The sequence below is a fragment of the Nuphar pumila genome, chromosome 1, assembly GCF_984573655.1.
Source record: "Nuphar pumila chromosome 1, dmNupPumi1.hap1.1, whole genome shotgun sequence".
In the NCBI taxonomy this organism is placed as follows: Eukaryota; Viridiplantae; Streptophyta; class Magnoliopsida; order Nymphaeales; family Nymphaeaceae; genus Nuphar; species Nuphar pumila.
This window is the reverse complement of record NC_143249.1, coordinates 27,282,605-27,307,329: the sequence shown is the minus strand read 5'-3', so window position 1 is coordinate 27,307,329 and position 24,725 is coordinate 27,282,605. Positions and strand designations below refer to the sequence as shown.

The 24,725-nt window shown below is 36.5% G+C and overlaps 1 protein-coding gene and 1 long non-coding RNA gene across 2 annotated transcripts in view; one reads left to right on the top strand and one right to left on the bottom strand.

The window, feature by feature from the left end:
• Window positions 1-18,936, top strand: part of LOC149848484 (uncharacterized) — a 47,528-nt gene extending 28,592 nt beyond the window's left edge. Inside the window, exon 7 of the mRNA XM_090004429.1 lies at window positions 18,424-18,936. Within this exon, the coding sequence (XP_089860555.1) occupies window positions 18,424-18,441 (18 nt within the window). The 3' untranslated portion in view covers window positions 18,442-18,936. The remainder of the gene's footprint in view (window positions 1-18,423) is intronic.
• Window positions 18,937-23,243: 4,307 nt separating this feature from the next.
• Window positions 23,244-24,245, bottom strand: LOC149848483 (uncharacterized). The gene is made up of 3 exons (XR_016432816.1): window positions 24,081-24,245; window positions 23,895-23,968; window positions 23,244-23,442 (listed from the first exon to the last, which is right to left on the bottom strand). It is a non-coding gene; the product is annotated as an uncharacterized LOC149848483 (long non-coding RNA).
• Window positions 24,246-24,725: the final 480 nt, after the last annotated feature.

Sequence of the window (24,725 nt, the reverse complement as noted above, 5' to 3'; positions counted from 1 at the left end):
GAAGATGAAGAAGAATATAACTTGGATGACTACTATTCTGAAGATGACCAAGATGATGAACCACCTAGCATGCATAAAACAACAGTGTTATGGCGCCATGTATTGAAACAAAAGAAGAGTGGGCAAGGAAAGCAAGGTGGAACCCAAGTTTTTATGTGCTGGCACTGCAAAAATATTTATCATGGGTCATATACTCGAGTTTTTGCACATCTCATGGGATCTCCAAAGGGACAAAGTGTTGGGATTGCCTTTTGCCCTGAAGTTGCAAAAAATGCAGAATTGGCAAAAAAAAATTAAGAGGCAAGTTCGTCGAGTGGAGGTTTCATCAAGTGCATTTGAGTTGAGGAGATCAAGAATTGATACTCCGAAGAAGCCTATTAGTATGACTACATCATCTAGTGGAAGCCGAAAAACAGTTGATATTCGTGATACCTTTAAAAAGGTAGAAAGAGATGATGTAGATCACAAAATTATCAGATTTTTGTGTGCAAATGGCATACCTTTCAATGTGCTTCGATCACCATATTGGGAAGAGATGATATCTGCAGTTAGTAAAGTGCCCGGATATAAACCCCCATCATATGAAAAAGCGCGAACAACGTTGCTTGACAGTGAGAAAGAGTGTGTTCACAGGGAGTTAAATGAATTTCGAGAAAAGTTTGAGGAGTTTGGAGTTTCCATTGTCTAAGACGGTTGGACAAATATCAAGAACAAACACTTGATAAATATACTTGTCTCAAACTGTTTTGGCTCGATGTTCTTATATGCAAGCGATTTTTCTAATGTGCAACAGTCAGCTGCAAACATTGCCGAGTTTTTGAAGACGGGATTTAAACTTGTGGGGCCTTCTAATGTAGTGCAAGTGATTACAGACAATGCAGCAAATTGCAAGTTAGCAGGTGAAGAATTAAAACAAACGTACAAGTATATTTTTTGGTCACCTTGTGTTGTGCACACACTTAATTTGATCTTCAAGGATTTGGCACATGAGTTTCATTGGTTGGGAGAAACATATTTGCAGAGTAAAGAAATTGTGAAGTATATCACAAATCATTCAAAAGCACTAGCAATCTTTAGAAGCAATGAAAAATTAGAATTAATAAAGATTGCAAAAACAAGGTTTGCTTCACATTATACTACTTTGAAACGCTTGCTTGATGTGAGAGAGAGCTTAAGGCTCACAGTAATTTCAGATAGATGGAGTGATTGGAAGCAATCATGCACGGATGAAATTATGAAAAAAAGGGTTGTTACAACAGAAACAAATGTTCTTGATGAAGAATATTGGGATTCTGTACGTTTAGCATTATTGATTACAAAACCCATCTATAAGATGATTAAATTTTGTGATCAGGAAGGCCCTATAATTGGTGAAGTGTATGAAGGCATGGACAACATGTTGGGGGAAATCAAAGACAATCTAAAAGGACAACCAGATTTATATGAAAAGATTCATAAGATTGTCTCAAATAGATGGGACAGAATGAATGTGCCTCTCCATAGTCTAGCCCACATGCTTACTCCAAAATATTACGAGTCGGAGTATCTCAAAATCCCAGCAGCAGGAGGGGTCAAACGAGTTTCTCCTGGTAAAAAATTAATTCTATCTATTTAATAAAGTTTAAAGTTAAATGATTTAATTATTTTATTATTTCATTTGCATTTCTCTTGTTATAGTTACTAAACATTTTTTTTTGCAGAAAAGGATAATGATATCTTAGACGGTGCAATGTTTGCGCTTGAAGTCATATCTTCTGGAAATGAAGAGTTATCTACACTTTATAGGTCACAACTTGTGGCTTTTGCATCAAGAAGTGGAAGATTTAGCCGAAATGCAACACGAATAGATACACTGAATCCTACAATGTCAGTGCTTAATTGGTGGCGTTTTTATGGTGGTAATACACCGGAGTTGAGAGCATTAGCCATTAAGGTTTTATCTCAACCTATTAGCACATCTTCTGCAGAAAGAGTGTGGAGCAGAGTTGTCAGTCGAGGAAGCGGGAGCGGGAAGCGGGAAGCGATACGGGAAGCGGAAGCGGGAAGCGAGGCACTTTCAAAAATTTAGGAAGCGGGAAGCGTGGGACCACTTAGGAGCGAACCGGGAAGCGTCTCGGAAGCGACATAGGAAGCGTCTCGGAAGCGACATAGGAAGCGAACCGGAAGCGACTTAAGAAGCTATAAATTTCTAAATTGTAAATTATAAGCTACAATGTTCTAAACTCTAAGTCTAACCTTAAAATTAACATAATCCACTACTTCACTTCATTATGCAAGATTCAAAATAAAAGTATACCAAAAAAATATTATAAGACCATGATAAAAATGTAACATAAAAGTTTTTAAGTTGGACAACTCCAACTACATCATAAAAAAAAAATAATAATTCAAGAGTTCATTAATATGTCATCTTTCTCTTCCCCTTCAAGTCAGCAATAGATCGCGAACTTTCTGCATCATCACGTGCATCTTGTCCTCCACGACCATGTCTTCTGCTCCTTCCTTCATTTCCTATAATGAATACGTTAAAAAGTTAAAATGTTCAAAAACCATAATTTAAAATATAAAAAACACAATATCAACATACCTTGCCTAGGTCTCCGGCTAAAGAAACGATCAATCCGACCATAAGGAACTGATGGTCGCTCTTGTATATCTGCAGTTCTACTAGCTCTGATGGATTGATTTGTATCCTCTTGAACTTCATTTGTACGTATAATTATTGGAGGTAATGGAGCTCTTGGTTGTGCATCTTTATGTTTGGATTTGGAAATAGTGCTTGATTGTTGTGCACTATCATCCAAATCTCTCCATCGCATATCCTCTAATCTCAACGTATTTTCTTCTATAATAGGAAGTTAAGGCTTAAAGGGAAGCGCGTCCCCCTTTAAAGGATATGCGATGGAGAGATTTCCTATTGTAGAAGAAAATACGTTGAGATTAGAGGATATGCGATGGAGAGATTTGGATGATAGTGCACAACAATCAAGCACTATTTCCAAATCCAAACATAAAGATGCACAACCAAGAGCTCCATTACCTCCAATAATTATACGTACAAATGAAGTTCAAGAGGATACAAATCAATCCATCAGAGCTAGTAGAACTGCAGATATACAAGAGCGACCATCAGTTCATTATGGTCGGATTGATCGTTTCTTTAGCCGGAGACCTAGGCAAGGTATGTTGATATTGTGTTTTTTATATTTTAAATTATGGTTTTTGAACATTTTAACTTTTTAACGTATTCATTATAGGAAATGAAGGAAGGAGCAGAAGACATGGTCGTGGAGGACAAGATGCACGTGATGATGCAGAAAGTTCGCGATCTATTGCTGACTTGAAGGGGAAGAGAAAGATGACATATTAATGAACTCTTGAATTATTATTTTTTTTTTATGATGTAGTTGGAGTTGTCCAACTTAAAAACTTTTATGTTACTTTTTTCTCATGGTCTTATAATATTTTTTTGGTATACTTTTATTTTGAATCTTGCATGATGAAGTGAAGTAGTGGATTATGTTAATTTTAAGGTTAGACTTAGAGTTTAGAACATTGTAGCTTATAATTTACAATTTAGAAATTTATAGCTTCTTAGGTCGCTTCCTATGTCGCTTCCGAGACGCTTCCTATGTCGCTTCCGAGACGCTTCCCGGTTCGCTCCTAAGTGGTCCCACGCTTCCCGCTTCCTAAATTTTTGAAAGTGCCTCGCTTCCCGCTTCCGCTTCCTGTATCGCTTCCCGCTCCCGCTTCCTCGACTGGCAACTCTGATATCAAGTCTGGTGATGGTCAAATATGTGAGTCTCAATCATTTGGCGGTAAGGAGTAGGATCGTCTAGAGGTGTGCCATCATCTATCTTCATTTTTGCATTTATCACTTCAAGAGTGTCTTACCCTTTTCTCATATGTAATTTCAGACTTGTCTATGATGCCAAAAGCAAACTTGGATTGTGTTAAAAAATAGTCATGAGCAGAATATGCAACCTCAATCCCTAAAAAGTATCTAAGAAAACTTAAATCAATCATTTCAAAGCTTTGTTTTAAAACATTCTTAATAAAACTAACTTTCTATTTGTCTCCTCCAGTGATTATCATGTTGTCAACGTAGAGAAGAAAAATAACAATACCTGTATCAGATATCTTAATAAGCATATCAGTGTCATTATAATAGGAAGTAAAACCTAGTTTAAGCATAACAAAACTAAAACGATCATACCAAACTTTAGGCGTATGTTTCAAACTATAAAGTTCTTTCCTTAAATGAAGCACCTTTCCAACAAGAACCTCATATCCAGGTGGTGGATTCATATAAACTTATTTCTTCAATTTACCATTAAGGAATGCTTTCTTGACATCCATTTGATAAATATGCCAACCTTTAATGGCAGCTATAGTTATATGAGTTCTAACGGAAGTCATTCTTGCTATTGGAGAAAAAGTTTCATCATAATTTATTTCATACTCATGAGTAAAACCCTTGGCCACTAATTTAGCCTTATGTCTCTCTAAAGTTCCATCACTCTTGGTTTTAATTTTAAACACCTATCTATAACCTATCTATAGGTCGTCGCCCAGAAGCGACGCGTCACACCGGCGCCCGGGTGTGGTGTCAAATAGGCAAGGGTTCCCTCACTTTGTTGGACGGGTGGGGGTAAAGAAGTTAGTCCAAGACCATAAAATTAGGTTAGCCACTTGGAACATAGGGTCTTTAACTGGTAAGTTGGTAGAGTTAGTAGATGTTATGTGTAGGAGAAAGATTGATATTTTATGTCTTCAAGAGACCAAATGGGTAGGTGAGAAAGCTAAAGTGATAGAACCTTGGGGATATAAGATTTGGTATACAGGAATAAATAGGAATAGGAATGGAGTAGGGATTGTTATGAGTCGTCAGTTTATAGATAATGTAGTTGAGGTCCGTAGGAAGGGTGATAGAATTTTACTTATTAAATTAGTATTAGGTACGGATATTATTAATATTATTAGTGTTTATGCACCTCAAGTAGGTTTAGATGATTCCATTAAGCATCAATTTTGGGAAGATTTAGATGGAGTAGTACAAGAGACATCCTATGGAGAAAAGCTTTTCATCGGCGGTGACCTTAATGGACATGTAGGCATTAGTAGGGATGGATTTGAGAATATCCATGGAGGCTATGGTATAGGAGAAAGAAATGAAAGTGGAGAAAGGATTTTAGATTTTTGTTTGTCCTATGATATGATCTTAGCAAACACTTGGTTTAGGAAGAGGGAGTCTCACCTAGTAACATTTAAAAGTGGGGTTAATACGAGTCAGATAGATTTTTTCCTACTTAGAAAGAGAGATAGGGGTTGTTGCATCGATTGTAAGGTTATACCAGGAGAAAGTGTAGCTACACAACATAGAGTCTTAATTTTAGATCTTAGAATTAGACAATGCCGCAAAAGGGATAGACATAGGATAGATCCTAGAATTAAGTGGTGGGCACTGAAAGGAGCTAAACAAGGAATGTTTGTAGAGCAGGTAGTTAAGGAAGTTGATTGGTGTCTCGAGGAGGATTCAGAATCAATGTGGAATAAGATAGCGGGTGGTATGAGAAAAGTAGCTAATGAGGTATTGGGTGAGTCTAAAGGCGGTGCACCACTAGGTAAGGATACATCATGGTGGAACGAGGATGTCAAATTAGCTATTAAGGTTAAAAGAGAGTGTTATAGAAATCTAAGTAAGAGTCGTGATAATGAGAATTTGGAGAAGTATATGATAGCAAAGAAGGAAGCTAAAAAAGTTGTTCGAAACGCGAGGGCTAAGGTATATAAGGAGGTTTATGACAAGTTGGATACCAAAGAAGGCGAGAAGGATATTTATAGGCTTGCAAAGATGAGAGATAGGAAATCGAAGGATTTGGGTATGGTTAGATGTATCAAAGATGAAACGCAAAGGGTTTTAGTCAAAGATGAGGAGATTAAGGAGAGATGGAAAGATTATTTTGATAAGCTATTTAATGATAGTCATGCTCAAGATCTTGGAGACTTCTCCATTCCTTTTCATGAGATAAATCGTGACTTCATGCGCAAGATTCAAAAGAAAGAAATTGCAGAGGCTTTGAAGAAAATGAAATCAAGAAGGGCAGTTGGCCCAGATGGTATACCTATCGAGGCTTGGAAATGCTTGGGAGAGAAAGGTTTAGAATGGTTGACAAATCTTTTTAACTTGATTTGGCGAACAAATAAGATGCCTAATGAGTGGAGGAAGAGTACTTTGGTGCCTTTATATAAGAATAAGGGTGATATACAAGATTGCACAAACTATCGTGGTATAAAACTCATGAGTCATACTATGAAACTTTGGGAGAGGGTGATTGAGTCTAGGTTGAGGAAGGTTGTCATGATATCGGAGAATCAATTTGGTTTTATGCCTGGAAGATCAACTATGGAAGCTATACATCTTCTTAGACAACTTATTGAAAGATATAGAGAGAGGAACAAAGATTTGCATATGGTTTTTATTGATTTAGAGAAGGCATACGATAGAGTACCTAGGGACGTTCTCTGGTGGACAATGATGAAGAAAGGTGTTTCTCTCAAGTACATTAGTATAATTAAAGATATGTATGAAGGAGTAGTAACCAATGTCCGCACTTGTGGAGGGGTGACAACCAATTTTCCGATAACGGTTGGGTTACATCAAGGATCTGCTTTAAGCCATTTCCTATTTGCGATAGTGATGGATGAGCTTACGAGATCAATTCAAGAAAATGTACCGTGGTGTATGTTGTTTGCTGATGATATTGTTTTGATTGATGAGTCTAGAGCTGGGGTTAATGCTAAGTTAGAATTATGGAGACAGACATTGGAAGCTAGAGGTTTTAAGTTGAGTAAGAGTAAGACTGAATATATGGAATGTCGGTTTAGTAAGCAACGAAGTAGGGATGGGAGTGTAGTGAAGCTTGGTGAGCAAGAAATACCGGTGAATGATTATTTCAAATATTTGGGATCCATCATTCAAAAGTATGGAGAAATTGATGGAGATGTAAATCATAGGATAAAGGTTGGGTGGATGAAATGGAAAAGTGCTACTGGAGTGTTGTGCGATCGTAGAATGTCATTGCGGTTGAAGGAAAAGTTTTATAGGACGACTATTAGACCCGCTTTACTATATGGTACGGAATGTTGGGCTGCCAAGAGACATCATATTCAAAAAATGAGTGTAGCTGAGATGCGGATGCTTAGATGGATGTGTGGAAATACAATAAAAGATAAGATTCGGAACGAAGAGATACGTAAGAAGGTAGGTGTTGCACCCATTGAGAATAAGATGCGAGAGAATCGTTTACGGTGGTTTGGACATATTCGGCGAAGGCCTAATGATGCTCCAGTTAGAAGGTTGGAGAAATGGGAAAATATATTAGTTAAAAGAGGTCGGGGTAGGCCTAGGAAGACTTGGATGGAGATGATAGGAAAGGATATGAATGCTTTGAACCTCACCGAGGACATGGCGTTGGATAGAAATGATTGGAGGAAAGGAATTCATGTGGAAGACCCAAAATGAATTTCTTTTTTGGTTCATATCGCTGACCCCAATTGTTTTGGGATGAAGGCGTAGTTGTTGTTGTTGTTGTTGTTGTATCTATAACCTATCATTTTCTTTTTATGAGGAAGAATTTTTATATCTCAGGTTTTGGATTTTTCTAAGGCTCGTATTTGATCATTCATAGCACTCATCCATTCAGGATTATTCTTGGCCTGGTTGTATGAGGTGGGTTTAAAGTAAAAAAATATCTTCTCTATACCAGCTCTATATTGAAGAGTAAAATTTTCGTAGGATGCAAATCTATCTGGAGGCCTATGTGTTCTTTCTTATTTCCTAAGAGTACTTTGTTCTTGATTTTCTACGCTAGAATGTTGTTCTAAGGCATTGGGATGTCTATCATCAATTCTTCTTCTATACTAGATAATTAAAGGTCCACCATCAATGTCATAAAACTCACCACACTGGATATTGTATTGAGGTTCATCATTAACAACATCATTGTTGTTTAACACTTCATCATTACACTTAGGAAATAATTTTAAAAGGAAGTAATCATCATTTTCTTTGATAGGCACATTTAAATCAATGAAACTTTCTTGCTCTATAAAGGTAACATTCCCTGATATATAGAGTTTATCATGTTTAAGATCATAACATCTAAACTGTCACTGGGGTACGGGTATGGAGGGTACGACACACCAATTTTAAAAAATGTGGATACGAGGACACGGCTACACACACACACACACACACACACACACACACACACACACACACATATATATATATATATATATATATATATATATATATATATATAATGAGTTTGGACTTGTAGGCTAGACCCGGGGTCCAGAGAGTTTGGGTCTGGACCAGGTTTGGACTTGTCAAAAACCTTTTTCTTAGCTTCATTGACCAAGTTTGGACTTGTCCAAACCTGGTCAACAAAGCCATGTGTTATAAAAGGGGAAGGGGCGTAGCCGCTCCCCTTTTTGTTTTCTCTCTCTCCTCTTGCTCTCCCCCCCCCCCCCCTCTCTCTTTCGGTCCCTTATACAGCAAGAAGAAGAGGAGGAGGTACGCTCTCTTTCTCTCTCTCTCTCTCTCTCTATCCCTTTCCTATTTTCTCTCTCATGCCCTTTCCCCTCTAGACAAAGAGCCGAGGGTTTTGGGAGAAGAGAGAGAGGGGGGGGTATCGGGTGGGGAGGGACCAAAATGGCTCTGCCCCTTTGACCAAGGCAAAATTAAAAAAAAAAGGTCGAGATCACACCCGACCTGCGATGTACTGATTCTGCGTCTGGTACCCGTGTCGTTGCATGTCGATATAGGTACGCCGAACAATATGTCGTGTCGCGGTGACATAGCATCTAAATCCTTTTTGGCTTTCCTTATGACCAAGGAAAACACAAGGAATAACTCTGGGAAAACGTTTGTCATTTTATTTGTAAGAATAAAACATTTAAATTCAAAGGTTCTTAGTTTGAAATAGTCAGGGATAGTTTTATAAAGTTTTTCGTAAGGAGAAAGATTTTGAAGTTTGGTTAAAAGAAATATGTTTAAAGGTATACTGAAGTAAGCATTTTGGAACATGTTTAGAAATAAGCAAGGTTTTAGTAGTTTCTACTATATGATGTGTTTATTTTCAACCAAACCATTTTGTTAAGGCGTGTTTGCAGTAGAGAGAGGGATAAAGATTTGCATATGGTTTTTATTGATTTGGAGAAGGCATATGATAGAGTACCTAGGGACGTTCTCTGGTGGACAATGATGAAGAAAAGTGTTTCTCTCAAGTACATTAGAATAATTAAAGATATGTATGAAGGAGTAGTAACCAATGTCCGCACTTGTGGAGGGGTGACAACCAATTTTCCTATAACGGTTGGGTTACATCAAGGAGCTGCTTTAAGCCCTTTCCTATTTGCTATAGTGATAGATGAGCTTACGAGATCAATTTAAGAAAATGTGTCGTGGTGTATGTTGTTTGTTGATGATATTGTTTTGATTGATGAGTCTAGAGCTGGGGTTAATGCTAAGTTAGAATTATGGAGACAGACATTGGAAGCAAGAGGTTTTAAGTTGAGTAAGAGTAAGACAGAATACATGGAATGTCGGTTTAGTAAGCAACGAAGTAGTGATGGGAGTGTAGTGAAGCTTGGTGAGCAAGAAATACCGGTGGATGATTGTTTCAAATATTTGGGATCTATCATTCAAAAGTATGGAGAAATTGATGGAGATGTAAATCATAGGATAAAGGTTGGGTGGATGAAATGGAAAAGTGCAACTGGAGTGTTATGCGATCGTAGAATGCCATTGCGGTTAAAAGGAAAGTTTTATAGGACGACTATTAGGCCTACTTTACTATATGGTACGGAATGTTGGGCTGCCAAGAGACATCATATTCAAAAAATGAGTGTAGCTGAGATGCGTATGCTGAGATGGATGTGTGGAAATACAATAAAAGATAAGATTCGGAACGAGGAGATACGTAAGAAGGTAGGCGTTGCACCCATTGAAAATAAGATGAGAGAGAATCGTTTACGGTGGTTTGGACATATTCGGCGAAGGTCTAATGATGCTCCAGTTAGAAGGATGGAGAAATGGGAAAATATATTAGTTAAAAGAAGTCGGGGTAGGCCTAGGAAGACATGGATGGAGGTGATAGGAAAGGATATGAATGAATGCTTTGAACCTCACCGAGGACATGGCATTGGATAGAAATGATTGGAGGAGAAGGATTCATGTGGAAGACCCATAATGATTTCCTTTTTTGGTTCATATCGCTGACCCCAATTATTTTGGAATGAAGGCGTAGTAGTTGTTGTTGTGTTTGCACAAGATCTTTGATTCAAAATGTCGTGATTTTCTAAATAATTTTTAAAGTCATTTGGCATATATTCTCCCCTTGAATCAGAACGAAATATATAAATATTGGTTTTAAAGCGATTTCTAACAAGGTTATGAAAAGTTTTGAAAGTCTAAAAAACTTCATATTTGTGCCTAAGAAATTAAATTCAAGTAAAGCGAGAATAATCATCCAAAAAAATCACATAATAAGTAAATCCTCCTTTAGAGTGTATTAATTCATGTGGTTTAGAAGCAAACTAAATTCTCTCTTGATAAGGTATGACTTTCATTTTCTCAATAATACAATCAGTACATTGGATTTTTTTAAAATTAATTTTTGTACATTAAAACAAAAATTATCTTTGAGAATGATCAATTGGTCCATGTAGTAGGGGTCTTCTTCTCTTTGACCTTCTTCAATTTACTTGTCAGACTGGAGATCTTGTATTAAACATCGGTCAGAAGTGAAGGAGATACTACCATGGTCAATAATTTGGAAAACTGAAAGGAAATTTAAATTAAGTTTTGGAACAATTCTGACTTTTGGAATAAAAAAGTTTGAAGAGTTTATAAAATTTCCAATTCCTTTAATTTCAAGAGAGGATTGATCTGCACTAAAGACATTAGATCTACTTGAATTAATACTACAATCGGAGAGTATAGTATTATTAGGGGTCATATAAAATGAAGCACCGGAATCTAGGAGCCAAGAAATCTGATCAGGAGGTAAGGAAGAGGCGACCACGACCCCGGTTCGGGAGGATGAGCCTTTAAGTGGTTGTAGAGCTTCTGCGAGTTGGGACAAAAACATGTTTTTGTAACCGGAGTTGTTAGTATCTTTGTCTTCCTAAGGAACTTCTAAGGTAGCTACACTTTTCTCATCCTTTTTGAATTCAAGACAATATGGTTTGATGTGCTTCGGTTCTTCGCAATTATGACAAATATTTTTTCCTTTTCTATTATCATTTCTCCTGTCATATCTCTCATCATTTCTCCTTGGTCTCCAAGAATTATTCTTGTTGAAATGAGAAGGCTTATATGAATAAGTATTGGCACCGAGTCTAGATACTACCAATACATTGTCCTTGGTCTCCTTAGATTTAGTCATTGATTTTAGCCTTGTTTCTTCCATGCATACTTGGGCTAAAATCTCATGCAACGAAGGAAGCTCCTCTTGCTTTCAGTTTTTGTAGATGATTGAAACCCGAACATGTTCAAATTCGAGCCTATGCCCTCTCATAAATTGAAAAAATTGCTCACTAAGGATTTGATTTTTTTATGGCGAGCATCATCAAGGGTATCCCAAATAGGCTCCATTTTAGCTATTTAGTCTCATAGTCTTTTGAGAGTTTTGTAGTACTCTCTAACACTTTTATCTCTTTGCTTGCAATTCCCATTTATGGGCGACATCATTTTGGGTGTAAGTTTGTTTGATAAAAACCCATGCTTCATCGGCCTTCTCAAATTCCAATATATTTTTGCAAGGTTCCTCGTACATACTTCCTATAAATAGGGATAAAATCTTGGTATGTCCAACATGTCATTCTTTAACGACCTTTTTATAGTCTAAAAGAGTATTTTTTCTCTTTGTCTTTAAGAGATTCCTCTTTAATTACTCGATCTTCCCCACGAATAGATTTAGTGAGAATAGGTTGAGGTTTCGGTATGGAACCATCAATATAGTCCCACAAATCTTCGCCAACCAAGATTTTTTTCGTAGCGATGACCCACATATTATTGTTTTTTCCATCGAACTTGACGGGAACAACCGTAACTACTTTTTCGGCCATTGTATCAAGAGAAGGAAGAGTATGAGAAGAGAAGAGATAGAGAGAGAAAAAATGTCAAAAACATGTTGAAGACGGTTGATGGCGAGTTTCCCGAAGCAATGAACCAACGCTCCACCGATCTCACGAGCATCCTCTTCGCGTAAAAGTTACAATTCAAGAGCACCAAGGCTCAAATACCATGTAATGAAATACAAACACAAATAAATGCCTCTTACGGGAAAGTGCAACACACAAATAAAGACCACTTATGGGTCAGGATACAAGCACAATCGTGATGCCACTTTGTAATAAAACAAGATGTGCACAATCACAATGCCAACAAAGGGCTACACAAGTGCACAAATACAATATGGTCTCTTATTGACCCATAACAATCTCATAAAAGAAATATACAAAAACATGAATTCCACAAGAACACAATGACACACAACTTCCACGCAATCACAATGTAAAAAACTAAATTTTATATATTGGCAAATAAGCTTACAAAAGCTTAATATACATAGAGTAGAGCCTCATATATAGTAAGAGGGAGGCAGTCCAAGAGTCGTTGGACTACCATCCCAACAGTCATATTTGACCTTTCAATAAAAACAGAAAATAAAAAAACAAAAATAAAAAGCAAAAAGACTCAATAAGTCTCTATTGGACTGTACTATATTACATGCCTTTTAAATGACCAAAATACTCCTTATATACGTATATTGTATATATATATATATATATATATATATATATATATCAGTTAGGTATACAAATATATACACAATATTTTAACACTCTCCCTCAAACTTACAGTGAGATCATCGAAAGTTTGCTAAGAAGATACAAAAATCTTTGTAGAGAAAGAGATTTGGTAAAAAAGTCCGCAATCTGAAACTCGCACTAAACATATGGTAAAGTAATCGTCTCATTCAAGTATTCTTTTCGAACATAGTGGCAATCCATCTCAATATGGTTTGTGCGTTCATGAAATGTATGATTGTTGGATATATATGGCACTTTTGTTATCACAATATAGTTTTGAAGGTTCTAAAACATCAACACCCATATCTAAAAGTAATGATATCATCCACACAACCTTAGTTGTTGTTGTATCCATCACCCTATATTCAACTTTCGTGGAAGATAAAAACACTTTCTATTGTTTTTTGCATCTCCAAGAAATGAGGGAATCACCTATAAACACATAAAAACCTATAGTTGAGTGACGGTTATTGGGATCTCCTCCCCAATTAGAATTAGTATAAGTAATAAGATTTATAGATGATGAAGAGGATAAGAATAACTCTTTAGATATAGTTTTTTTGATGTATCAAACTATCCTTAACACGACACTCATGTGAACTGATGTAGGTACATGTTAAAACTAACTTGCAGTATGTACTGCATGCGCAATGTCTGGCGTGATAATAGATAAGTACATTAATGATCCGATGAGTTGCCTATAAGGAGTTGGATCATCTAATAAAACTTTATCTTCAACTCTCATTTTAGCATTTATCACTTCAAGAGTATCAGCATATTTTGTGTCTGTGATTCTCGATTGTGCAACAGTATCAACTACTAACTTTATCCGAGACAAAATGTACCCTCTTGGCGAATATGTTGCTTCAATTCTTAAAAAATATCTAAAAAAACCAAGGTCAATCATATCAAAAGATTTCTTAAGCATAATCTTAATTGCTTCAATTTCCTTCTGATCATTCCTAGTGATGATTATATCATCAACGTACAAAAGCAGAATGATAAGGGAGGTATCTGTAGACCTTACAAAAAGAGCAGTGTCAGTATAACAAGATTTAAATCCAAGATTCAACACAGTTGCACTAAATTGATCATACTATACTTTAGGAGCTTGTTTAAGCCCATATAAACCTTTTTGAAGACGAAGAACCATTCTATTTTCAATAGTCAGACCAGGGGGAGGATCCATGTAAACTTCTTCATTTAAATTTTCATTTAAAAAAACATTCTTAACATCTAACTGATATATAGGTCATTTTCTAATGAATGTTACTCAATTGGAACCCTAACTGTAGTCATGCGAGCTGTTGGAGCAAATGTTTTCTCATACTCTATTCTATATTTTTGGAAATATACTTTTGCAAATAATCTTGTTTTATATCTTTCTAGGAACCCGCACTCTTTGTTTTGACTTTAAATACCCATCTACATCCTATTGTCTTCTTTTCCTTAGGAAAATGTTGGACTTCCTAAGTATGGGCCTTCTGTAATGCATCTAATTCTATTTTTATAGCTTCTACCAAATTTTTTATGTTTATAGCTTCTTTATAGTTAGATGGTTTATGATATGAATGAATTGCTAGAAGGCATGCCCTATAGTTTAGAGAGAATGATTCATAGGAGACAAACCTATTTGGAGGCTTATATATCCGTTCAGATCTCCACTCTACAACATTTGTTGGTTGACTATATTTTTCAAAAGCACATGGATGTTCCTCATTATCTCGTCTAGAGTATTGCAAGAGATTATGAGTTGGTTTTCTTTCTTCACTTGGTCCATTATTTGACTCAAAATCATCAATATCATTATTATCAATAATTTCATTATTTGATTTAGGTAACAAATCAAATAAGAAGGCATATTTGGATTCTTCCTTAGGTTTTTCAAGATCAAATCCATTTTCATTTTCAAGAAATGTTACATTTCTAGAGACATAAAGTTTATCATTTTTTGGATCATAGCATCGATAGCCTTTTTTTATTTTTTGCATATCCAAGAAAAACACATTTTATAGCTTTAGAAGCGAGTTTGTTATATTTTTCAAGAAGTACAAAGCATTTACATCCGAAGACCCTTAGTCTTTTCAAATCGGGAGAAATTTTAAGGAGTTTTTCAATTAGAGATTTGTTTTCCAAAAATTGAGAAGGCATTTTATTTATTAGATATACCGCAGTGAGAGCGGCTTTGACCCAAATATTTTTTGAATTTTCTTTTGAAATGAGTAGGGTCCTAGTAGTTTCAATAATATAATGATGCTTTCTTTTGAAAATACCATTTTGTTGGGGGGTCTTAGGACAAGATCTTTGATGTAAAAAAACATGAGTTTTTAGATATGATTAAAATTCATTTGAAAGAAACTCCCCCCCTGAGTCGGAACGAAAGATTTAAATATTTGTTTTAAATTAGTTTTTAACAAGATTATAAAAAAATTTAAAGCATGAAAAAACTTCGGATTTGAGTTTAAGAAAATAGATCCAAGTATGTCTACTAAAATCATCTATGAATGTAACATAATATGAATAACCACCTTTTGACATAACGGGAACGAGACTCCATACATCCGAATAAACTAATTCAAAGATTTCATTAGTCAAGGAAGTTCTAGATCCAAAAGGCATCATTTGCATTTTTTCAAGTATGCAATCTTCACCTACAAATTCTTTATTCTTACAATTTTTTTCTAAAAATGAGATAATTTAGATATACTTGGGTGTCCTAATCTTTTATGCCAAAAATCTAAACTAATTTCTTTGATATGATTACAAAAAGAGTTTTTAGGTAAATATAAGAAATCCATATAATAAAGATCTCCTTTTCTGTGGCCTTACCCAAACAGCTTCCCTGACTAGAGATCCTGCACCCAACAAGTCTTAAATGATAAGAATACTTTACACCTATAATCAAAAAATTGAGATACCGAAAAGGGGTTTAAATATAATTTTGGAATAACCCTCACATTTGGAACAATTTTTTTTTTTGAAATATTGTTGAGGTTTCCTATATTTTTAACTTTTATAGAAGTACCATCGGCGGTTGACATATGAAAAATATAAATTAGTGCAATTGGATAAAAAAGACTCATTATGAGTAATGTGAAAAGAGGCTCTCGAATCCAAAATCCAAAAAAACTTACCTGAAGGAGAAAAAAAGGAGATGAGGACACCGGATGTAGGAGTAACTTTTAGAATTTATGAGACGGCCTCCGCTATTTTGGAAATTGTTAAATCATTGAAGTTGCCCCCTTTCTTTGATTCTTAAGGTTCTTCACTTAGGGTGATAACTTTCTTGAGCTTGAGACAATCCGGTTTTATATGCCCCGCTATTTACAATGATGACAATTAATTTTACTCTTGTATCCTTCTCCATTATGTCTTTCTCCTTTGAATTTTCTTTCAAAATGAGGTGATTTATAAGTCTTTACAAAATTTTCATGTCTTGATAAGACAAGAACCTCGTTATTAAACTTGTGCATTCCAAGTCTTGTTTCTTCTTGACAAATTTGAGCAAGAGCCTCACTTATAGAAGGAACCGAAGTCCTATGAAGCAAGGAGGACCTAACTTAAATTTCAGTCGAAGACCATATAGAAAAGAAAAAAGGTTTTCTCTTTTCAATAGTCGAACCTTCCCATTTTTGTTCTAATATAGCTAGTTTATTTCAAATATGAAACAAGATATCATAAAAGTATCTTACACTTTTATCTCCTTGTTTGGTGTTACGTACCTTGTCTTGAATATAATATAGCTTAGCCATATCTTTTTGAATGAATGTGCTCTTAAGAAAGATCTATGCATCACATGCCTTTTTAAATTTGATATGTTGGTGGTGATCTTGAACTCTATGGTATTCATGAACCATAAGAGTATTTGAGCATTGCTAGCTTCCCAATCCTCTAATTTGTTTTGGTATTCTTGCAAAGCTTTCTCTTTTTCTTCTTTGGATAGAGCTTTGACTTGATCTCCTTCTCTTTTTGTTAATTTAAGTTGAGGTTCATTAGTGGTTCTACTAACAAACCTCCAAAGCTTTTTACCTTTAATATGATTTTTCATTGCGGTAGCCCACATCAAATAATTGCTTTTGTTGAGCTTGTAGGATAAGCTCTGATACCATGCAATGAAACAAGATGTGCACAATCACAATGCCAACAAAGGGCTACACAAGTGCACAAATATAATATGGTCTCTAATGGACCGATAACAATCTCATAAAAGAGATATACAAAAACACGAATTTCACAAGAGCACAATGGCACAACTTCCACACAATCACAATGTAAAAAACTGATTTTTTTATATTGGCAAATAAGCTTAGAAAAGCTTAATGAGAGGGAGGCAGTCCAACGACTAGTTAGACTGTCATCCCAACAGTTATATTTGATTGGTAATAAAAATAGAAAATAAAAAAACAAAAATAAAAAGCAAAAAGACTCAACAGTCCCTATTGGACTGTACTATATTACATTCTATTTAAATGACCAAAATACTCTTAATATATGTATATTGTACAAATATACGTATATCAGTTAGGTATACAAATATATACACAGTATTTTAACACATTTATGGTCAAGAGAGACATAAAAAATATGGAATTTGTTATTGAGAAAAATGCTTGAGAACAAGCTTACCAACAAGAGGGGATTCATCCCCTATTTATACACAAAAGGGACCACCGACGGCTAGAAATATTGTCATTGGGAGCATTCCCAACAGCTCTATTTCAAGGGCATTTAAAGTCTATAATGCCCTTGATAAAAAGGGTAAAAATACAAAAATAAAACAGCCCTAAAGTGCCCCTAATGAATACAACTAATTACAGGAAGTGAAAAGACTAAAATATCCCTAATGGGTATTACCTATTACATCTCTCTCTCTCTCTCTCTCTCTCTCTCTCTCTCTCTCTCTCTCTCTCTCTCTATATATATATATATATATATATATATATATATATATATATATATATATATATATATACCTTAACATCTGCATCATAGGTTTTCATGTTATAAGTGATAATTCTTATGATTTTTTTTATAGTAAACATATGTAACAATTGGACACTTGTAGTTTGTTTCCAAGCGTGAGCTTGGCCTAGCTCTTTCACAGAAATGCCTTTTTTATTAAATAAATAATCTTTTAATTCTTGTTTTGATTGCTTATTTGAACCTCCATTGTCATATAAGCGGAATCCATAAAATCTGGTCCTTAAGTGCTTGCCTTTCAACTGCTCAATTTGGTTGTTTCAAATCTCCAAGTATACCTGGTCTTCTAGCTTTCATTCAAATTACATGAAACCAGCTATGGTCTTTTGCATCTTCCACCAACTTGACTTGTATCAGAGTAGAGCAGTCCAGTACTTGAGGTACAGAATCAATATCAACCAACCTGATGAGTACTGAACTGAGTGTTAGGCAGAGCCTAGACCATGCTGGATTAACCCCTGGTCCTATTTATCATCACCTGGGTTTGTGATTTTAATCATCTCTTCAGAAATAGAACGTGCCACTTATTCATGTTTGTTTGGTTGTTTCTGCATGCAGGGCCAGACAAGTGGTTGATATATGTATACAGGAAAAAAGTCAGGTTTATTCTTTCTATTGCGGGTGCAAGTGCGGGCAAGGAGCTGATCCTTCCGTATTTTTGTAGGTTAGATGTAGATGGTACCACTCTTAGTTAATTATCTTGTGCCTGGAAAAAGGAAGCCAGTCTCCCATTCATCTGTCATTTTTTGTATCTGCTGAAAGAAATAGATTCATCGATAGGTTTTTGTTTATCTTTTTCTGCTTGTGTCTTTTCCTCATGTTTTGATTTAGTTTGCATCATGGCCATTTTAAGGTAGCTGCTATTCGGTTAATGGTTTTTTCAGTCCACACGGTAAAATGAAAGGACACATGCATTTCATCACCTGCACTGGCAAGCCAAAGATTTTCAGCAATCAATGATAACGAGAAGAACCTAGCTTTATTTGTTTGTTGCTCTCTAAGAATCAATACTATGCTGTAAAAGTTTTTTTGTCATATGCACTACACCTGTTTTAATGAATTGAGTTCCAAGATACGATATGGAAGGAACTTCAGTATTCTGCTTTTTGTTATATATTTTGTCTGTGGTTGATTCTGTTTGTGTGATATCTTTTCTGGGTTGGTATGGAGTTTACTGCCTTTCAACTCGAAGCATAAGCCAGACTTTTACAGTTTCAATATGGTTACAATGTCCTAGTGAGTTCAGGATGAGATCATACTGGAACCTGCCAGTGCTATGCTTCTACTCAAACTGTAGCATAGCCCCTCCTACACTGGAATCAAAACTATTTAACATGATGCAGCCATGTGTTCAAGATAGTGGTGTTTCGGCGTAGACGGGAGAATTTTTTCCTTGTAGCATGGCGTTGGATCAATAATAAGAGAAGAACCGTTGGAAGGCCAATCCCCTGATGGAGAATCCCTATTGATTTTTTACGGCTAACGATCCATTTTTCCTTTCGCTTTTTTCTCCCAATCAATTGGAGGGTTAGAGAAGTGCCAGAATCGATCTAAACATGCAGAAGGAAGGCCCGAGGATCACAGAAAAATCTCTATCGTCTGTATATGGTAATTTTAAAGAAAAGGGGAAAGACGAACGAAAATGAACAAATAGCAACATGTTAGCCTGGAATTTCTGCAATATCTAGCATTTTTCTCAGTCAGGCTTCTACATTTGCTGCGTAGAGTCTTGCTTATTGTGTTTGGCCTACTTTATGTTTATCGTCCAGATGGTTACTGATGGTCACAAATCTTGTTCTCAGGAGTTTTCTTTTCTCTGCAAGAGATCCTGAAAGGTTGAAACTTTATGTTTTTCGACGAAAATATCTGGAAAATTGCGGTATTTTATAAAGTAAAAATATGAAAGAATCAAAGCATTAAGATATTAAATACCACAAATATAGGGTTATTATTGTCATGATATACTGAAAAGCGGCCAGGTTTTGAAAATCTCCCAACAGTATCAGGATTTTCATGGGCCACAAAATCTGCCAAATCTTGTGCAAGGGGATATTTGTGATGCCGAGTTACCGCATGAGTGGCTTTAAAGGCTAAAGCAGTCCACTCTAAGGCAAGTTTGTTTCGGTCATATGTTGGATGAACCATCACACTTTAGAAAGTTCAAGCCATGATCATTGCTCACAAAGTCAGTCAGGTCACCAACTTTCTCAAGCTTCAACAGAGGAGCATTTTCAAGTGAGAGTCACAGTCACAAGTTGCACCTTCTCATGTTTCACTATACTTTGTTTCGATTGTGATTTGCAAATTCTGAATCGTGTGAAAAACCAACTTTCAAGTGTTGAAATGCCCTAGGTGTTACGATGTTAAGCATCAGAAGTCCGGAGTTCAAGTACTCTTATGATTAGTGCCCTTCAGTTAACCGGCTGCACATAGTGTGTCTGAGAGAGAGAGGGATTGCACGTTCACTGGCCTCATGTTGGTAAAACCCATGAAATTACCCACACCAACCAGACAGTACACTCAGCTTGGAACTTGCTGCAAGGGACGCCACCTGTAGGTTTTGAACTTATAACATCCTGTCAACTTGGTGACATTCACAAGTTGCCTCTACCATATGAACATAACTCCTGTGGGCATCCCTAATTGATGTCTATGTCACCAACGTATGATAAACCTAGATTCTAGGGTCTAGTTTTGACCTTGCCAAAAGGTATGCCACTTGTGATGTCCCGTCAACACGGTGATATTCACAAGTTGCCCCTACCAGAGATTAGCCGAACCCTTGTGGGAGTCCCTGGTTGATGTCCATGTCACCAATATATATGATAAACCTACCGTAAGAAGGAGAAAAGGATAAGGTTGTAGAGAAATTGATTTGAAGTGTGGACAAGGTCCTGGTGTTCAATCGTCTAGGTCCATCGAATTTTGATCCGATGAGCATCATTGAATAAATGCGTTGGATATGTGAATTAAGATAGTGCAGTGCTCACACAATCTTTGATGTTGATCATTACCATCATGCAGAATCTCACCTACTCATGCATTATGATCAAGTCAATCAAACTGAACGAATGGGCCAAGTATGGCTTATTTAGTGGAAATCGTGCTTTCCATCTAGTAATTTGGATAATACAAGTTTTTGTTTTTGTTTTGTTTTGTTTTTTTCAATCAAACGGAAACAATGGGCTAAGTATGGCTTATTTAGTTGAAATCATGCTTTCTGTCTGGCAATTTCGATAATGTTTTTTTTTTTGCCAATCAAACTGAAACAATGGGCTAAGTGTGGCTTATTTAGTTGAAATCATGGTTTCCATCTACCAATTTGGATAATTAAGAGTTTTTTCAATCACATTTTGATGCAATTCGGATCAATCTTTTTTTCTTCTACATCATGGTGCCTACATCTGTACCAAAGAGTTGTGCTTAAATGTTTTATTTATTACGTGAAGTGGTTTGGATTAAATATATACAATGTAAAAAAACCAACTTCTTTAAACCATCCCTGAGGGTTCTGCTCAACTGGTAGGGGCAATTAGCGAATATAAAGTTGTAGGGACTACAAGTTCAAAACCATAGGTGCACGTGGTGGGCAACGAGGACCTGGGCTTTTTACACCAATGAGCTTGTGGGTGAACGAGCCGGGTTATCATTAAGAGAGAGAGAGATTGTGAAATTATAAACAACCAATTCCTCAATATGGCCATTATGAAGATGTCTTCTGCCATACCACCGCCGTGGTTGCCCATGTGGTCAGTAGGGTCCTGTGTCAAGCTGAAGCCCAGGATCGAATCCTGCTGGCACATGGGGCTGCTGTAGCTTTATCATGGTTGGGTCTCGTAAGGTGTCCTCAACCCGGATTTTTCCTTGCATGGAGGCAGGCCCATTAAGTGACTTGGTTCTCGGTGAGGATTCCTTCGCCTTTAAAAAAAAAGATGTCTTATGCCATGTCTGATCCATGAGATGTTTAGGAGAATTTTAAACATTAATGAAACCTAGTAGACACGGATATTATTACCAAACATCTTATGAAAATCAGATTCTTGAATCAGCTTTTGTGCTCAACATGCTCGATGGATTGGGTTGTGTTAAACAGACTTCAGTGGTTAAAGAATTTCTAATACACAACCTCCTGTAGCTATACTCAAACAAGAAACGAGTTGGATGGAAAAAGAGAGGGATCTGGATAGGCAAAGATTGGTCACAATTGGTTATGGTTCCAGTCGCTGTATGTATGTCGAAGTCAGGTTCAGATCTATCCAATTTATACCAAATACAGCTATAGATTTACACAATGTGGTCCTACGACCAGATGCAGAGAAGTTTGGTGTTAGGTTGCAAACCATCTATGTTAAACCATAGTCACAAATATCCCCAGTATTTTGAAAAATATGATGATTTTCATTGTCATATTTTGAGAAACCCATAAAATATCATGTTTTTTAAGCTAATGCTAACATAAAATATCATGTTTTTTTTTTATTATTATTTTTACTCAGAGAAACCACCCCAGGCGCAAAGACCTAGCAGCGCTGGCTCAGCCTGCCGTACTACAGTCTCTGTTCATGTCAGCGTAAAACTCCCAAGACATGAAACTGGACACCGGACACCAGACACAGCTCATTCGGGCCAGGTTTAAACTGGCATTTTAGGTGGGCTTAGGCTCGAGCCCATTGAAAAACTGGCTCAATAGGGATGGGCAAGGGGACTGGCCTGGTTTCTGTGTTGGCAGCAAGGGCCAAGGGCATAGTGGGGTGGTACCTTGGCCAGAGAATAGTGTGACCTAAAAGGGGGGTTGGCATAGTGGGGTGGGGCCTTGGCCGCTAGACAGGTGGTCAAGGTTCCATTCCCATGGGCATCTCCGCTCTGTGCAAGCCGATGCCCAGCATAGGTTTCGGGGGCAGGGATCTTAATATCAGAGTTTTACGCTGCCAATATGACTATCGTAGGTATGATAGGCTGAGCCAGTGTGATCAGGTGCAATTTTTTTGGATCATAAATAAAAAAAAAGGGGCCAAAAGTATAAATCCAGGCCCCATAGAGATGTGGTTGTGTGAGCGGCCAAACACCTTATAGGTGCTCGGCCTGATCATTGAATCTGCTATTGGTGGATGTGGGATCGCTGCTCATGGCCAAGGCAATTGCTGAAACACCCTCCAGAATTCAGTCAAAGACTGCAACTTCCAGAGCCTTTTAAGACACTTCATTAGTGACGCCAACAGTCTCAAGAAACAAGGAAACAGAGAGAGAGAGAGAGAACCCACTTATTTGTGACAAAAAAACAAAGGAAAGAAGGAAACCAACATTGGAGAAAGAAGACAACAAAGTATATAACAAAATCGCCAACTAAGTTAGTAATTGAGATACTAGTCATGCGATATTTAGAGAAGAACATAAAATTAAAGGAAAAAAAAAAGAAGTCGCCTTCAGCGAGTAATCTAGTCTCAGAGGGTAATTTACACATGATAACTATGGTTTAACCTCCTGTGTATAAATATAATCCAAGTGAGCTTCACTCATCATCCTTCGCTTCAAGCACTCTTCTACATCGCCACCATCGTCACACTTTTCATCAACCAACTAAACCAAAAATAAGAATAAAATCATTAATAAACCTTAAAAAGACCACAAACCCTATATTATATATATATATAGTCACTAGAATATGAGAACTAATGTGTGAACCGTGATTTTCATGAATTTTTTGTTCTTTTTTCTTTAATTTAACTGTACGGAAGTGATCTACATGCTTGGTTTTATAAGTACCAGATTTTGATGCATAAACGAAATTTTTTAAAGTTTTTAAAATCAATGGCTCATAATCTTCATAAATATTTAAACGTTCAAAAATCATATTTTAATCAAAAATACTGGATCCAATGGTTGATTCCTATCAAATAAATCATGCCAAGCATATCCACATGGTTGGATTTAAAAAGAAAGTTGAAATGGCCATATTTCTAGTTCTCATATTTCAGTTCTCTATATATATATATATAAAAAGAGAGAGAGAGAGAGAGAGAGAGAGATACATCAAAAAAATATTCTTCTTGACTTGTAGAGTCTCCAAGTTGAGTGCCCAACTTCTGTGGGCTTTCTTTCTTTCCTGGATCACACAGATATATCAGAAGCAATGACACCAGGAAGGCCATCAAGAAGACAATGGTAAGAGGATAACACAAGCTAGAAGGAGAAAGAAGATAATATGATGCACATACCTTCATGAGTTGAAAGGCGAATGGTCCTAGTCATGGGCACAGCATGTGTATAGTCTGAAATCAGGAGGGCAATTAATAGCAGGACCCAAAAGAGAAGTGGTCTCTTTGACTGCATGTTTTTCAAGATACTAGGGCAGGGTTGTTGGGCTAGTGCTTGTGAGGTATGGAGAAACCTGACTGAGAAGGAAGAGGAGAAGTTTGGAACTGGGGAAGCCTGATTTGTGGGATTTAAATAAGTGTGGGTTGAGGGTGGTGGTAGAGAGAGAGAGAGAGCTTTGGCTCTTTTGGCTATCATGCCTGGCTAGCACATGGAAACCCTAAAGCCAGCAGTTACAGAGCGTCAGCATCATCTGGTAGGGACCACAATTATTATTCCATCTGCTCTCTCTCTCTCTCTCTCTCTCTCTCTCTCTCTCTCTATATATATATATATATATATATATATATATATATATATATATATATATATATATCAATTGCATTTATCTTATAATAAAAACCAAATTCTGAGTTGAGTTTTGAGCATGTTGGGTTTGGTATTTGACCCTCTTAGACGACCAAAATGCCCCAATCACTACCTCTAGGTGTGAATACCGACTTATGAACCCCATTGAGTCTAGATTGGAAGTGACTTGACTGCCAACT